The following is a 17,942-nucleotide window of genomic DNA, read 5'->3' on the forward strand; positions in this document are numbered from 1 at the left end:
TAAAACCTGCTTGCGCTCAAACATTGGAATTACCGCTTGTAATTTGCTGAAATATAAAAAGCGGCCATTTTTGTTTACCGCTTCGAAAGACGACGAAGTAATTGAATTTTTTAGTGTAACTGAACAATTTAAAATAGATCTAATGCACTTACCCATTTAAGCTTAAGAATCATCTAGTCTAGAATTTAGTGTGTTTGTTATTTTGTGTAGTTCTCTTGTTTTTTTAGATGCTGGTTGTGGTTCACTAACAGTGATTATTAACTGTTGAAATCAAGGCTTGTTTTTGTTTTCAGGATTATAAACGTTTTAAATAAGGTTGATAAATGCCATGAAAGGGTCGTCAGAGCCAATTATATATCTTTTACGTCTACAGTATTGACTGAAATAAGTGTCATAAAGAGATTTTACTGTGCCGTATATTGGAAGTGATTTTTTTAAGTGCTCGCCAGGTACTTACAGTCAAATTTGTAAGCGCTCCTGTCTCCGGGTCTACAACATTTACAGAATGGCTGACTTTTAAATGTTCCAATCCCTCAGATCCTAGACAATCATGTGTCTTCCAACAGTCGCTGATGATTGTGGTTCCTCGTTTTATGTTGTCTTATATTAATTTTAGCTATGTTTCTTTTGTCCGATTTTCTACTGTGGCTAAACACTTTTTTTGCTGTCTCTTTCTATACCTCCAAACACCCACCGTCCTTCTACTCGATGCCCTTTAAGGTATTTTTTTCCAATTTTACTTTAGTCAATTTACAACGTTATAACGTTATCTCGTTATCTCCTCCTATTTGTCCACTGACCATTTGCAAATTTTATGCAAACTTCACGGCAATAATTGTACCAAGCTACTATTGTTTGATTACAAATAGAAAGTTCACGTTTAACAAATTCCTGGTTTATTTTGTAAATCCAGAAATAAGTGATAAATAATATTTTTTCCAAACTTAAATTATGTCCTTGAAACCAGGTTCCGTTTCTGATGTAACCCTTTTTCTTGCATTTTTTGTTGCTGCACTTCCAATAAAAAATGTCGTTTGAAAAAGAACTGTCTTTTTGTAAACCGAAATGTTCATGGTTACACTTTTTACACACCTCTCCAGATAAATCTATTTAATTAATCCTAGAGCAAAAACACCACTAAATATTTTTCTCAACACTTTCACAAATAATAAACAAAAGTTTTAACTTGTTCGGCATTTCTGTATTTACATTGTAACAGTGTTTGTTAAAACAGCTGATTTCACGTTAATGTTGACTATGAAGTCAATAATTTCTTGAATATTCATGACGTGAAAGGTCACAGATAGTAGAATTTATCACGTGATATACCTACCTGATTAACGGAAGCGTGGACATTTTGAACACTTACCCAGACGTATTTCTGTTAGATTTTATAATTCTCATTTAAAAAAGTTTTAAAATTTGGGCCTATTTTCATTTTTAAAATTTTGGCGGGACCAATTTTTATATACTAGTATTTACTATAGTTTCCGTACTTTTTATGAGGTCCCCTAAAGTAGAAGTACACATCAAACTGACTCCATAATGACCTTAGAAAGAGTCCCTTACTGGATACCTCATTGTATTGTGGCCTTTGATCCTCTGTCAGCCACCGCTTAACAAGTTTAAGGTCCGAGTCATTCAATTGTAATTCTATAAGAGTTGAGTCTTTGTCATTGTCAGTCATCTGACTCGTTAGGAGTTTGACCTGACTATGTTCTATTTTAGAACCTGCTCAGTTTTGACTGCCTATATGATGTTCACCGGCATAATTTTCTGTGAATATCAGCATTTCTATTTTGGGTACATTGAAAAAATGGTCTTATGCGAATTCTGGCGCGGAGAGAATTAAGGAAAAAGGTACTTTAAAAAAGAAGGCGAACTTTAAAGTTATCGATGCGTAATAGGTTTACAGACACGTCAATCAGACAGTTATTTTTCTTCAGAAAGTCTAATCCTAGAATACCATCGACTTGTAGGTCAGTTACAACGGCCTCTGAAGTAAACTCCTCTTCACCAAAATCAAGTATATAATTACCCTTACCTCTTAGGCTTGAATAGTTTTCTCAGACGGACTTAATCTGTGACTCAGTTTCACTCAAATGTGGCCTACACAAGTCTGGAATTAAATCATACGCTCTTGTAGAAACTGCAGTTAGTGTAGCTCCAGTATCAATAACAAACTTAACTGGTACACCTTTAATGCTCAACTCAACAAAAATTCCTGCATTATCTGATGCTAAAACAACAACAGTGCCTTTGTCATTGGTTGAAGACTTAATTTCAGACCTCAGTGAATTAGCCCTACCGTCCGTATATGTCCCGTTGTTATCTGTTCCCTGAATACTTTGTTTCTTAGTATTATTGGGACAATTTCTTGCAAAGTGTCCTACTCTACTAGTATTTCACCACAACTAAAATAAGAACCACCCCTTGTTCTGTTGGTTTGAATATTATTGGTCTCCCCCCGTGGTTGGAACTTTCTTTCGGAATTCAAATCGTTGAGCGTCCTCGTGTTTTGCGATAAAGATTGTAAATTATTCTCAATTGCCTACATTCATGCCGCCATATTATGCCTGTACCAAGTCAGGAATATGACAGTTCTTGTCCATTCGTTTTTGATGCGTTTTGTTTTTTGATTTTGCCATGTGATTATGGACTTTCCAAATTGATTTTCCTCTGAGTTCAGTATTTTTGTGATTTTACTTTATGCCTTGATACAACTGAATCCGGAATATTAGATGTTTATGTCCGTTCGTCACTTATAGTCTGTCTTAAGTGACCTATACTTTCCATGGGTCTACTCTCGGCCATGTTATAAGCTTCAAGCTCAAATGTTAACCGTATAGCGTCGTCAAGACCTTTTGGTCGAGACTGTTTAATTTTCAGTCTCATTTCGAAGTCAGCTAGCGCATCTATAAATTGTTCTTAGGCGAGAGTGTCCCTCAATTCTATCGGAGAAGTCGGGTAGGCCAAATTAGAAAGTCTTCGAACTGACTGTCCTAAACCCAGGCAAGTCTCGCTTGCTTTTTGTCAACATTCCTTGAATCGAACATGATAGAGTTCAGTTTGACTAGATGGAGCAAAGTGTTTCCAGTGCATTTACTAGGTCGGAAAATATTTGCCTCTTTTCCTTTGGTAAATCAGTAAGGACTGCTTGGGCCTGTCCAACAGTGACACAGCCAAGTACTGATTTTGTTTTTATGTCCAGACCACATGTTAACTAGGGTACACATCTCAAATTGTGCTAAGTAATCCATTCAAGTAGTATTGCCATCATATCTTGGAGGTTTGATTTTAACATCATTCGAACCAGAGTTAACAGTATGAGCATTACTGATAAATTGATAAAGTTGGTATTTGGGCAAATCGGAAACCGGAAATACAAATCAACTGATAGCGGGAACCTGAAGAATTGAAACAGTTACCTGAAAACAACCTCTGTGTCTAGCAAGATACTTAGAATAAGAGAACTGATTGATAACCTAGTCGGTTTGATACTCCCGACTAAAGGTAATTCATATATTCACACATTCACACATATTCATTCGTTCACCATTCGCCCATTTACAACAGTACTTTGAATTTTGTTAATTCCGGCTAAGGATGGAAATATCGATCTTTATTTTCAACGGCCTTCGGATGTACACCCTGATCTCTAGGTGTAGATGATATAAAACCTTGTCCATGTTGTATATTGCTTTCACTAAGAGATTGTATTTGTCTACTTATTTCTGCAATCTGATCGTCAATATTTAACATATCCATTGCAGCAAAGTACATATCAAATAAAACATTTATAGTGTTATAATTTTTTATCGTGTCACAACACAGCTGTACATTACAGGTATGCCTCACGGTTGATTTACTTTTATCTTTTAAGTTAATACTGACAATAAAATATACTAGTAGATTAGACTATTGGTTTTTCCCGTTTGAATTTTTTTACACCCATTATTTTGAGGTCCTTCATAGCTTGCTGTTTAGTGTGAGCCGAGGCTCCGTGTTGAAGACCGTCTCTAATAGTGTGTTTTTGTTTACAAATTGTGACTTGGATGGAAATTGTCTCATTGGCGCTCATATCACATCTTCTCGTATATATTGAAATTCGGTTCAATTTTTTTTCTTGAGGTACAGTCGATTATAGTAAACTGTTCTTTTTGTATACTTTATGTATTTTGTGTTGTTTATTAGTTCACTGATTTGTTTTCATCTTGGATGCGATGAAATCTGTATAAACAATAATCGATTAACACCGATTGCTATTCATGTGAGAGTCTGAAGGAGGCTCGAGGGTATAAAAATTTCAGAAAAAAATTAAACATTTGTTTTTCATTACAAATTTTATTTGTTACCTTTTGTAGTTGTTACTTCATCATATGGTACAAAAATCATTCAAAACAATCAATTCGTGTTGGACCCAGATGACTTTTAAAATATATACATCATTGTAAAAGTTCCAAATTATCTCCCTTTGGTGGTAAAATGCCATTTTTTGGCTTTAAAATTGAAAGATCTTTTTCAACTCATCGGTGACCTATATTTTTTAATATAATTTCCATATAAGCTGTACTTAAGGTATTCGGCCCATAATAAATTTCTTTTTTTATTTCGACATTAACTTTATTTCTCCTATTACTTCAACAGAAAAATCCCACTTTTACAAAAATGTATGCTTCTTTCGAAGGCAGATTGTGAGCGCAAATGATCGGTGACCCCACTTTTTTATTTTATTTTTCTATTCACTTTTAGATAAAGTTCATTTATATAAAAATATAGAGAAATCCTATATAAATGATTTAGACCCGCGAACCCCCTTAAGTAAGAAAACAAACAAGTCACGTCTTTAATATCTTGATGGGTGTTTTTATTTTTTAGCAACCTGATGTTCTTGGTTGTTGGTTTGGTGTTCTTTTTTTGCTTTGGTGTAAAGATTTCAGTGTTAATGTCTTGTGTGGTTGATAATATTTTCATAGTCATAGACAATCAATAGAAACCAAAAAATTAAAAGTATATTTATTATAAGCCATTCATTTAACAATCGATGATTAGTTAATCACACCAAAACTGCTGATTTTTATTTTTCATTTTCGACTCACTTAAAGAAAAAAACTTCATAGGCGTCAATGTCTATTAATTCAATCGTGTATTTTGTATTGAGGACACACATCGTACGTACGTAAACTATATGCCTGGTATTTTTGTTGATTGTTATACTCTGTTATGATAAATATGTCGTATCGTTTATATGTTCTGCTTTAATTTGTTAAATATTCAATTATCAGTTCGCAAATATTTGTGACACCGCTTCTTTAAGCAATCACAAATTGCGTACGAATTTTCATATCACGTAGTTGTAATTTTACACTGTTATGTTTAATACTTTCATATTATCATAACGTGGACAGGAACAGGCTAAATGCAGAACTGTTTACCATTCGACATGCGTTATTGAATTAAAATCTAAGCGTTCAGTATACATCATTTCATAACTTTTCTACTTCTGTATTTATTTATAACTTTGTGCATGTTTATCTGAACATTCAACTCCATTTTTTCTTGTAGTATTTATAAAACTATTTAATATTTATCCAATAAAATCAGGTATAATATTCACTGTTTCATGACAACACTCATAACGTGCTAGATATAGCGATGTATTACAACTTGTATTTCATATGTCATTAATATTCATACCGACATCGCTAAATAATTTTACTATTTCTGAATGTCCAGCCGAAACAGCAGCATGTAAAGCGGACGTTCCCTCTTTATCTTTCAAGGTTACATCTACACGACTATTCAGTGTTTGGCCATTTAAATCAAGTAAAAAATTCACCTTGTCATATTTACCGCTACGACAAGCTAGATATAGCGGTGTAGAACCGTTATTTGTTGTGTCATTTACATTCATACCAACATCAATCAATAACTTTACTATTTCTGTATGTCCAGTATAACAAGCTACATGCAAAACTGACCATCCATATTTAGTTTTTAGGGTCGTATCTACAGCACTATTCAATGTTTGGCCATTCAAACCAAGTAATAATTTCACGGTGTTGTAATGACCATTTTGACAAGCTAGATATAGTGGAGTAGAACCGTATGTCGATTTGTCATTTACATTCATTCCGACATCAATCAATAACTTTACTACTTCTGTATGTCCCTTCGAACAAGCTGCATGTAAAACTGACCATCCGTCTTTATGTTTTAGGGTTGTATCTACACAGCTATTTAATGTTTGGCCATTCAAACCAATTAATAATTTCACGGTGTTGTAATGACCATTTTGACAAGCTAGATATATTGGCGTAGAACCGTTTGTCGATTTTTCATTTACATTCATTCCGACATCGATCAATAACTTTACTACTTCAGTATGTCCCTCTGAACAAGCTACATGTAAAACTGACAACCCATCTTTATCTTTTAGGGTTGTATCTACACAGCTATTTAATGTTTGTTCCTTTAAATCAAGTAATAATTTTACTACTGCATGATGACCGTTCTGACAAGCTAGATACAGTGGAGTAGAACCGTATGTCGATTTGTCATTTACATTCATACCAACATCAATCAATAACTTTACTACTTCTGTATGTTCATTTGAACAAGTAACATGTAAAGCTGACCATCCATCCTCATTTTTTACGGTTGTATCAACACAGCTATTTAATGGTTGTTCCTTTAAATCAAGTAATAATTTTACCACTGCATGGTGACCTTCCTGACAAGCTAGATAAAGTGGCGTAGCACCAGAAGCCAATGTGTCATTTACATTCATACCAACATCAATCAATAACTTTACTACTTCTGTATGTCCATTTGAACAAGTAACATGTAAAGCTGACCATCCATCCTCATTTTTTACGGTTGTATCAACACAGCTATTTAATGGTTGTTCCTTTAAATCAAGTAATAATTTTACCACTGCATGGTGACCTTCCTGACAAGCTAGATAAAGAGGCATAGCACCAGAAGCCAATGTGTCATTTACATTCATACCAACATCAATCAATAACTTTACTACTTCTGTATATCCATTATAACAAGCTACATGCAAACCTGACCATCCACATTTAGTTTTTAGGGTCGTATCTACACGACTATTCAATTTTTGGCCATTCAAACCAAGTAATAATTTCACGGTGTTGTAATGACCATTTTGACAAGCTAGATATATTGGCGTAGAACCGTTTGTCGATTTGTCATTTACATTCATTCCGACATCGATCAATAACTTTACTACTTCAGTATGTCCCTCTAAACAAGCTACATGTAAAACTGACAACCCATCTTTATCTTTTAGGGTTGTATCTACACAGCTATTTAATGTTTGTTCCTTTAAATCAAGTAATAATTTTACTACTGCATGATGACCGTTCTGACAAGCTAGATACAGTGGAGTAGAAGCGTATGTCGATTTGTCATTTACATTCATACCAACATCAATCAATAACTTTACTACTTCTGTATGTCCATTTGAACAAGTAACATGTAAAGCTGACCATCCATCCTCACTTTTTACGGTTGTATCAACACAGCTATTTAATGGTTGTTCCTTTAAATCAAGTAATAATTTTACCACTGCATGGTGACCTTCCTGACAAGCTAGATAAAGTGGCGTAGCACCAGAAGCCAATGTGTCATTTACATTCATACCAACATCAATCAATAACTTTACTACTTCTGTATGTCCATTATAACAAGCTACATGCAAACCTGACCATCCACATTTAGTTTTTAGGGTCGTATCTACACGACTATTCAATGTTTGGCCATTCGAACCAAGTAATAATTTCACGGTGTTGTAATGACCATTTTGACAAGCTAGATATATTGGCGTAGAACCGTTTGTCGATTTGTCATTTACATTCATTCCGACATCGATCAATAGCTTTACTACTTCAGTATGTCCCTCTAAACAAGCTACATGTAAAACTGACAACCCATCTTTATCTTTTAGGGTTGTATCTACACAGCTATTTAATGTTTGTTCCATTAAATCAAGTAATAATTTTACCACTGCATGGTGACCTTCCTGACAAGCTAGATGAAGTGGCGTAGAACCAGAAGCCAATGTGTCATTTACATTCATACCAACATCAATCAATAACTTTACTACTTCTGTATGTCCATTTAAACACGCTATATGTAGAACCGTCAATATTATTTCAAGTTGTGTATAATTGTATACATTCATATTCAATGTTTGGCCTTTTAAATCAAGTAAACATTTCACTGTGTCGTTATGTCCTTTTTTACAGGCTAGAAATAGAGGTGTTACACCTTTAATTGTTAAGTCATTAACCGTCATACCAACATCTATCAATAATTTTACTACTTCTGTATGTCCATTATTACAAGCTGAATGCAGAACTGTCCATCCACTTTTACGGGTATGTAAATTCTTCAAATCATCAGCAATTGTTCTTTTTTTCTGTTTCAAACAAATAAAATCTGTAATGCACTTTACTGTTTTGTAATAACCATGTTTGCAAGCAATATACAGGGGGGTCTTGCCGTGTTTTTGTTTCTGATTTACTTCCAAACCAAGTTCCATCAGTGTTTTAACAATTTCGGAATGCCCTTTTTCACAGGCTATATGTAAAGCAGTGTTTTGTAAGTGATCGTTTACTGTTAAATCTACATTATATTTACCATTTAGTAACAGCTGTACCAATTTTACATTACCATTTGAGCAAGCGAAATGTATAGTACTCTGGTTTGAATTATTAGTTTTGTTTGTTTCTGCTTTGTTTTCTAACAACAATTGAGCCACCTCAGTGTGACCATTGAGGCAGGTTGCAGATAATGCAGTTGTTTTTTCAGAGTTTTCTGCATTAAAGTCATGAATATATTTCATGAGATATTTAACAACTAAAATGTGACCGTTTTCACACGCAACAAAGAAGGACGATCTACCTTTCGTGTCTTTCCCATCTATGTGACCTGGACTTTTTACCCGGAAATATTCTACAAAATCCACGTATCCTAAATACGATGATACAAACAACGGTGTAGCGCCATCCTTGTCAACAACGTAAGTAGTTTCCTTACATGTGTCTTGTTCTTTCAGAAAAGATAAAAGTAATTTTCTATATTTCTGATTCTCTGTCTGTCTGCTTCCAAAGACTTCCCAGTTGTTTCCTTTCAAAGCCTCATTATATTGTCTTTTAAGATAACTTTCTTCCAACTCTGGTGGGATATAAACTACAAATGGCAAACTCCTTTGACCACACGATGAAAGCTGAATGCGATGTGCAATGAAAGCAATGTCAACATACTCGATTAAACAGTTCATTATAGATGGTGCAATCGCTGCTGAAATTATGTCAAACATTTTGTCATGGATTGCTGTATACAGTTTTTCGGATTCGGTAATATAGATACCTTGAAGACTCTTTAAACAATTTTGTATCGACACCATGGATACATTTGATTCAATCTCAGCATCTCTGCATATAGCCTTTACTAAATGTTCTAAATCACTGGAATATAATTCAATTTTACAAAATTTATTATTCTTTAGAACTAGGAGAGAAAGAACAAGAAAAGATGTTTCACATTTGAATTTCATATCTGAAATTTCTTTTTCAAAAACTTCAACGGGATGATTAAAAAAAACTGGATTTTGTTTAATTTTTTTGCCATACAGTGCACATAAAAGAGGAAAGAAATCGTACAGACAAATGTTTTCTATGTTGTTCACAGTATTTTCAGGTAAATACGACAATGCAATATTTCTCATTTCATCTGGAGAAATTTTATATGTAGTACTAAAGCTGCACTGTACTAGGGAGAAACATTTCAGTTTTGGAAATGCCTTGTGACTATATATATTCTCCCTGCACGTGATTATAAACTTAGCCTCTGAGTTGCTGGAGATGTCATCATTATCATCATTCTCATTACTAGAACGTAATAGCATATTTAATTTACCATCGTTTTGTTCCCAGAAATCTGCTTTATGCTGATTAAGACCAAATTTACCACAAATATCATCTATTACAAAAACTTGGATCTTCTCTGCTGTAAAATGTTTAAGTATGTCTGATGGACCATCACAAGGAATTATTTCATATCCTTCCTTTTCAAATGTCAATGCTACATGATGAGCGACAATAGATTTTCCACAACCCGGAGATCCAGTAATAATGACTCCTCTATTTTGGTTTAGTGATTGTAGTATAAAGTAGATGCTGCGGTAGAAATGTATTTCAAGTCTTTTTCTTTCCATTCTTTCAAAGTTTTAATGTATATTTCTGCAAAATAACAATTAGTTTTTGTTAGAATATATTATTTTCTGCTAACCTTTGAAATGTTAATCTGAAACAGCTTTGTTGCACTTACGATTAATTATGTTCTATTAACTGCATGTTATTTTATTGTTTTCGTAAAATTTTAAGGTAGTTATCGTATTAAAAATGGTCCAATTAACATAGTTTGTTGTTTGTTATTACTAAAAATGATCTAGTAGAGTCTACACATATATATATGTACATTCTGTTTGATTCAAATCTATGATGGGTTCCAGATGCATGCAAAATTCTTAAGGCACAAACTCCAAACAAATCTATGGCAGTTTTTTGGTTTTATTCAATCTATTGCAGATCTTGATATTACGTAATTTTCAGGAAGAAAGAGTAAACTATATTGTCCACGTCGTCGATTACGTTGACGGTTTGTAATATAGAAGAAAAAGAAAATTACAGTTTTTAAGAACCATAATCCATAAATTAAATTATATTTCAGAATTCGAGTATATGGTAACGGGAATCCCTACAAATAGTTAACTGCTATCATCTTTTTGGATAACATAAGAATACTAGTGAATAACGCCGGTCAAATGAATATGATTTAATGTTTTGAGTGTTTATGTTTTGTGTTTGATTTCGTTCCTTGTTTCTTATTCTCGTCCGCGTTCCCAGTGTGTTCTTGTCTCTTGATTTGTGGCGAATTTTAACTGTGATATTGGTATGCTTTTGCTTTCTTTTATTACTTCTATGTTATGCTATATTCTTGTTATTTTTTTTTATCTCTAGAGCTCCATTTTTAAACAAAATCAACAGCTTTTTCACGCTATATTACAGAGACTACCTGTTTTATATAATTGTATACTGGTAGGAAATGTTTGTTGTTTTTTTAGTTGTCGGTTATTTTTTTTTTTTTTATGTTATATCAGTCACGCAGAGTGTAATTGTCATAATACGGGAATTTATCAGGTTAATATTACTCATACCTGGTATGGCTACCCGATTAATTGGGTATTTTGACAATTACACACTGTATCAAATTTATCTTGATTTTCATACAATCCTTGACGTATACATGGGATATAAGCTTTGTTTATGGTTACATTAAATATTAAATTTCCCATATAGGAATAGAAAGTTATTGTTTGATTTCTTAAAACCATGACGAAATTGTGTTATCATGTTGAAGTGCAGACAAACCATTTCGGGCAACAAATTGTTCTATTCTACAATGAATCAGAAATACCTTTTATATTATTATTTTCTATTTCTAATGTCTCCATTTTCTGGCTGACGGTACGGAGATGTTGATTGGTGTTTTCCATCTGTTTCTCAAGTCGTATCAAATCTATTATATCATTAGTTAATGGGGAAACCATCATTGCATCAATCTCTGACTTTAAGTCCGGTACTAGTCTTAGTATGGCCTGTAAGACAAAACACAACTGCAGAATATATTTTGTACGAAACAACTATTACATAATTAAGCAAGCACTACAAAAAGTCCAAGCTTATGTGTTGGCATGAATTATCTGTTACAAACCCTGATTTGTAGTACCTAAGGAATAGATTACCTTAGCTGTATTTGGCAAACCTTTAGGGGTTTTTGGTCATCAATGCTTCATGATCATACACTATTTGGCCTTTTTAAAAACTATTTTTGATTCGAACGTCACTGATGAGGGGTTTTTTGACAGAACGTTCGCCTGGCGTAAATACAAAATTGTAATCCGGGCATCAATAATAATTTTATTTATATTCATAATCCGAAACGACTACATGTTGTGTCGACCAGTAGGGTCAAGCACAGGTTTTACTTGACAACACTCCACATAGTATCGACTATGGCTTTGGTCTCGACTTAACTTTATAAGTCTGATTGAGTTCTTTATAATCTTAGTTTATAGATATATGCAGATGTGGTACTATTGCAAATGAGACAACTCTCGATCCAAGTCACAATATTTCAAAAGTAACTAGTCTTAATATGGAATTTGACAAATATTCGACCATCTCGACCAATGCTCGACCAGTGTCGACCAGTCTCAAACCTGTCGTGACCAGTCACGACCTGTCTCAAACATTTGGAACTATAAATCAATTCTTGACTGGTCTGAAAAAGAATGGCGAAAGAAATCATAGGGACATTCAAATTGTATATCGCAAATAAACTGACAAAGACATCGCTAAAAAAGAAAAATGCAGTTTCAGAACATTTGGCTCAATTTTATATTGATCTAACAAATTTCCAAGTTATTTCGAAAATAACACACACGGAAACGAACTATTATTTAACAATGGTCATTTCCGTACAGGACATTTTAATTAAAAAAAATGAGTGTGTTGACTCTGGTTTTGTAGCATGCCGATTCTCCCGCTTTTATGGCAATGTTAAATATAACATTAAAATGTTAACATTATATGATAGGACTATAAATATGATAGCTTTATAAATATTTTGATATGAGCGTCACTGATGAGTCTTATGTAGACGAAACGCGCGTCTGGCGTACTAAATTATAATCCTGGTACCTTTGATTACTAACTACAATACAAATAAATGAGAGAACATTAAAGACAGAGAAACACCCGAATAATAGCTAACAAAATGTGCCAGGTTTTAAATCAATACGCCAGACGCGCGTTTCGTCCATACAAGACTAACCAGTGACGCTCTGATTAAACAAGTTTAAAAGCCAAAACAAGTGCAAATTGGAAAAGCATTGAGGACCAAAAGTTCCAAAAAGTTATGCCCAATACGGCTAGGGTTTTCTACCTGGGAAAATAACATCCTTATTATTTAGAATAATTCATACTTTTGCTCTTTTTTTTATAAAATGACTATACAATAGATATAAATGATAAAACCAATGAACAACTACAAAATAAAAACGGATAGATAAAACAACCAAAACCAGCCAATAAAAATTCACAGACTCGTCAGCCAAATCGATAAATGCCCAAATGATGTCACATTTTTATTTTTTTTTAAATATTTCCTATAGGATAGAATTCAAGATTAGGTTGTAATGCTGATATAACATTTATTAATAATAATGAAAATAACAATACTAATTAAAGTCATTAGAAACGAGTGACCGGTGAAAAATAATGTTCTTCCAATTCTTGAACCAACGCATACAAACATCATAAACTTAGTCTTCTCTACTCGAATTTATCATTTTTTTCGTGTAAATTTCGCACAATCGTCATTTTTTTTTCAATCGGTCAGTGTTGTTTTGAAAATATGGCAGGTAATTAAAGTTCGTGCTTTGAAGCCGAAGTTTAACGATTGTCACCTGTTTGTCAACAATTGACGAAAAGTGAACAAAAAAGCATGGAAATTGAGAACGTGTTTAACATGTAAATACAGATAATAGTTTATTTTAAGGACATCCATGCGTATTGCGATCACCGGATTTTTAAGAGATGGGTCACACTGAGGTCACCCTGCATACGGAAAATATGTCGGGGGAATTGCTTGCTGGTAGGAAGCAATTCAAATAAAGTAAACTTCTTCTAAATATGAATGAATTAAAGAATTTTCTTCAAAAAAAAGTATATGTACATAAGTTTTATAATGAAAACTATCCATTGAGTTGTAAAAAACATATGCATTAATTTTTTTGACTTGAGGTTTCTTATGACTTTAATATAAAACCACCAAACAATATTGAATTTTGTAAGATCAATACATAATTGAAATAGATGAGCTGATTCAGACCAGTCGAGACTGACTTTAAAGTTCAAAGCTGGTCGTGACAGGTCCAGACTGGTTAAGAATTGAAGCATGTCGGGACTGATCGAATATTTGTCGGGACCAAATTCAGACCATACCAAGATTATCAATACAAATTACTCTTGTGAAGTAATATAAGATTTAGACCAAAGCTGAGTACAGTTGTGTAAAGTTAAGTTCTTTCGATTGTATATCTCATAGTCTATAAATCCAAAGAGCCGACAGCAATCGATCTATTAAAAGTTAATGGGAGTTTATGTTACAAACATTTTTTACGGATTTACGTTGTTGATCACTGAATGGTATAAATAGTTAGCGAAGAGGCATATCTAGGGTCACTGATTTGTTTAAATAGATATTGCTGAAGCAAGTTTAGAATTATTAAATGGTATAAAAATTTGTTGTTGGGGTAATGTTGTTATCAATAATGTTATAAACGTTACTATAAAGGCAGGATTTGGTCAGTGAATTTCATATAGATCATTTCACTTGTTTATGTTTAATCTGTTCTTACTATTATACTTGGAGATTTAAATAAGCAACTGTCTATCCATTCCAGCTGCATTACTTTATCTATTGAAGATGATATTCTATATAATTCTCTGCTGTTGTCGAGTATGATACTCTAAGAATCTAATTTTGAATATGTGTACTTTGACTTTGAATAAGCAAATTTCTATACATACCAGCTACGTTTAAGTAAAAAATACCTCGACTACACAGTTCCTTATTTCTGAAAAAGTGTGTTCAGAAACTTCCCCGCTGTCTGAATGAACAATGTAGTTCCTGTAAAATTTTATCCTAGAAATATCTGCAGCTGTTGTATAAATCGTTTCCAGTGGAAGTCTATCTTGGATGTCAAGATCTGTGAAATGTCTGAGTAAGCATACCATCAATGATACATCAAACTTGTCTGATGATACTCCTGACGAACCTAAACAAAGATATGATAGTAATAATATTCATGATAATTAAGTGAATATCCGATCGAGTTCATACCTATATAGGAGAATGTATCTAAAACTCATACATCACTATTCAGCCCCCTTGTTCAATTGTGTCAGAGGACTCTGAATTACCCTGTCTTGTATTTGTGTCCTCTGGTTTTGTAGTTTCCGTATTTTGTCGGATACTTGATGACATACAGCGCTTAGCGTTTTAGACGGAACAGTTTCACTTTATTTATTTACTAGATTCAATTCTGTTGTGCTAGTTCATATTCTGCTTCTTTCAATTGAAAATGCATAACAAACATTGAAAAAAATGCAACTCAGATATGGTACAATACTCAATACCAAACTCGTTTAAAAGGTATCAACACGCCTCAATCTTCTAAATCGCTTCAATGAAATTACCACAATAACTATCATTTCTAATAATTAGAATGGTGGTAACCCATCTATCGAGATGTCATGTCAAACATAACTTCAATGTCTTTCAACCAACAAAACGATAAGCTCCACGTTTAATTTTGGTACATCTTTCTAAAGTGTTGAAACTGATTTCAATTGAAAAACTAAAAGTATCATTTATTTGCCTACTTCGAAAAACCGGAATTCCGAATTTAGTACGCTGGTTAAACCAAAAACTATTTATCTAAACGCATACAAAATTACCCACGTTAGAGGGCCCCATCAATTTTAAAGAATGATTTTATAATTTCTATGTATCAGCAATCCAGCAGCACCTTCATATGGAGTTTAAATCTCCTAGTTGATATGATATTCCTGGTCTAGCATTGCCTATCATAATTTTCTTGATAGAGGGTTGCTGCTCATAAGGAAGCTATAAATGCCAGGCTTTAACTGTTATACAAACAACTTGAAACAAGGATCGTTTGTTTTCGCGTTTGAATTATTTTACATTTCGGTGCCTTTAATAGCTGACCACACGATATGGTCTATGAAGACTTACGGTGACCTATTGTTGTTCATTTCTGTGTCATTTTGTCTCTTGTGGATATTTGTGTCATTGGCAATCAAACAAGATCTTCTTTTTATATATTTTTGCTTACTCAGCTTTAATCTCTTTTAAAGCGATTACGTTACATATGAAATACATCCGATTCAAATTAGATTATTTATGTCTGTATCTTTTGGAAAATTTTGCTTTACACTATGGTTTTCGATGTCAAAACATGTACTTAATTATATCATCTGTACTAGGACAGCATTTAAAAATATGAATCACCCTGCAGATCTACTTTCAGTTCTTTCACATCCTGTCTGTTATGTTAATATTCCATATCAGACAAAACATGTCGGCATTTACCTCCAAAGCTAATCAAACTTGTAAACAGAATTATTTAGAAGGGATATAATAACAATACCGTTGTCAGCTCATTAAATATGCCATATCTAGGTATCAATATTTTTCACTCATGGGGTCTTTATATCGGAAATAAACACATTTATTCTAAAACCAAGTATTTTCATGATACATGTTATGTTTGTCTTATTTAGAGTATGATTGTAAAATACTAAACCCTTTACGGTTAAAATTAAACTATAAGATGTTTTCATATTAAAATATATATTAATTGATCAACCGATTTTATTTTTTTGGTATTATTTCACTGCGCTGTTTACATTTGACTGAACATTTATTCATATTATCAAGACCATTATATATTTGTTGTTTTACTGGTGGATGTACAGAATAAGTATCACTATATCTTTATCTTACCTCTTGGATATAATAAATCATACTGTGCCAGTGTGATGACCCTTTTCTTATTTGTTAGGTCATCTATCTTACGTCGATTTTTACACAGAAATTGTTGTAGCTGTTTTGGATTAAATTCATAGTCAAACCTTTGTCTTACAGCACGTGGTGCGATCTTTATCAACAAACCAGCTAATCGCAGAAAATTTACATCTTCCTGTGCCAAGGATGACGCCATCCTACAAAAGAATAGTAAGAAAAGAACAAAAAAGTTGAAATTATGTGTCATACTGTTCTTTAACTGGGGAACGCCATAATACCATATGCAATAAACAAATGATATAATCTTAAAAATATTGCAATAATAAACACGTACCAGTATTCTGTGGAATCTTGAGTGTTTCAAAACGACATGAATAAGGTTGCTGACTTTATGCCAGTATAGCATGCATAACTTCTGATTCATATGTAGCAAAACAATATTTATAATTTTCACAATTCATCAATCTAGAAAGTTTTTACCAAATATATGTCACAAGAAAGTATGTCAGTGATTAAGTATACTAACTGGAACAAAGAGACAGTTAATAAAAGTTAAAAAAATGTATTTTAAACATCTGAGAAAAGTAGATACTAAAATCTTAGAGCACAATATTGTATTGCAAATCAATCATTTCATGAACTGTATTTTAGTCTCTCTTTTTTGGAACGGAAACAATTGTTAAAACTCTGGTCCTTTAAATACTGAATCTGATTTTGAATGCAACTGGAAGTGAAATAATTTTTTCCTAAGAAACATCTGCAGATGCTAAAACAGTGAATCAGAAACCTCAAAATTACTCTTTGTATAGGATTTGAGAAAAAATGTCATGTTTCGTAGCAACTCATCATCATTTCTAATGCGAACTTCATAAATGACGGCCTTTGTTTTACGTTTGATCTTTGTGCAGAATAAATTGTGTCATTCTGATTCATGAATTATGCATATGGATTCCGTTTGTTTTTGTCTGTATTTACATGTCTTTCCAATCATAGAATTTCTTGTTCGTTGGGACATTTATAAAATAATCAAACAGATTAAAACCAGATGCTCCACAGGGCGCAGCTTTTTACGACCACAGAGGTTGAACCATGAACGGTTGGGGCAAGTATGAACACAACATTCAAGTTTGATTCAGCTCTAAATTTGGATTGTGATTAAACAGTTGAAACAGCATTTATTTCTGACACAAAATGAATGTGGTCTAATGAACAAGTTATTGTTTTGCCTTTGATCA

The 17,942-nt window shown here is 33.1% G+C and overlaps 2 protein-coding genes across 2 annotated transcripts; both read right to left on the bottom strand.

Annotated features, from left to right (window-relative positions):
• Positions 1-5,674: 5,674 nt before the first annotated feature.
• LOC134689714 (serine/threonine-protein phosphatase 6 regulatory ankyrin repeat subunit B-like) lies at positions 5,675-10,246 on the bottom strand. Its single transcript, XM_063549680.1, has 2 exons — positions 9,738-10,246; positions 5,675-9,497 (listed from the first exon to the last, which is right to left on the bottom strand). Exons 1-2 carry the CDS (start codon positions 10,244-10,246, stop codon positions 5,675-5,677), a joined length of 4,332 nt encoding a protein of 1,443 aa, XP_063405750.1.
• Positions 10,247-11,488: 1,242 nt separating this feature from the next.
• On the bottom strand, positions 11,489-16,903 carry LOC134689715 (uncharacterized). The gene is made up of 3 exons (XM_063549681.1): positions 16,687-16,903; positions 14,712-14,935; positions 11,489-11,689 (listed from the first exon to the last, which is right to left on the bottom strand). The coding sequence occupies exons 1-3, from the start codon at positions 16,901-16,903 to the stop codon at positions 11,489-11,491; spliced, it is 642 nt and encodes a 213-aa protein (XP_063405751.1).
• Positions 16,904-17,942: the final 1,039 nt, after the last annotated feature.

The sequence above is a fragment of the Mytilus trossulus genome, chromosome 11 (assembly GCF_036588685.1).
Source record: "Mytilus trossulus isolate FHL-02 chromosome 11, PNRI_Mtr1.1.1.hap1, whole genome shotgun sequence".
NCBI lineage: Eukaryota > Metazoa > Mollusca > Bivalvia > Mytilida > Mytilidae > Mytilus > Mytilus trossulus.

What these genes read in the sequence shown, in the direction of transcription:
- LOC134689714 (XM_063549680.1), bottom strand. Translation starts at nt 10,246, where the DNA reads ATGGAAAGAAAAAGACTTGAAATACATTTCTACCGCAGCATCTACTTT. An exon ending in ATGAGAAATATTGCATTGTC is followed by an intron (nt 9,498 to 9,737) that starts GTATTTACCTGA and finishes ATTATATTCCAG; the next exon opens with TGATTTAGAACATTTAGTAA.
- LOC134689715 (XM_063549681.1), bottom strand. Translation starts at nt 16,903, where the DNA reads ATGGCGTCATCCTTGGCACAGGAAGATGTAAATTTTCTGCGATTAGCT. An exon ending in TGATTTATTATATCCAAGAG is followed by an intron (nt 14,936 to 16,686) that starts GTAAGATAAAGA and finishes ATCTTTGTTTAG; the next exon opens with GTTCGTCAGGAGTATCATCA. An exon ending in TAAGGAACTGTGTAGTCGAG is followed by an intron (nt 11,690 to 14,711) that starts GTATTTTTTACT and finishes TTTGTCTTACAG; the next exon opens with GCCATACTAAGACTAGTACC.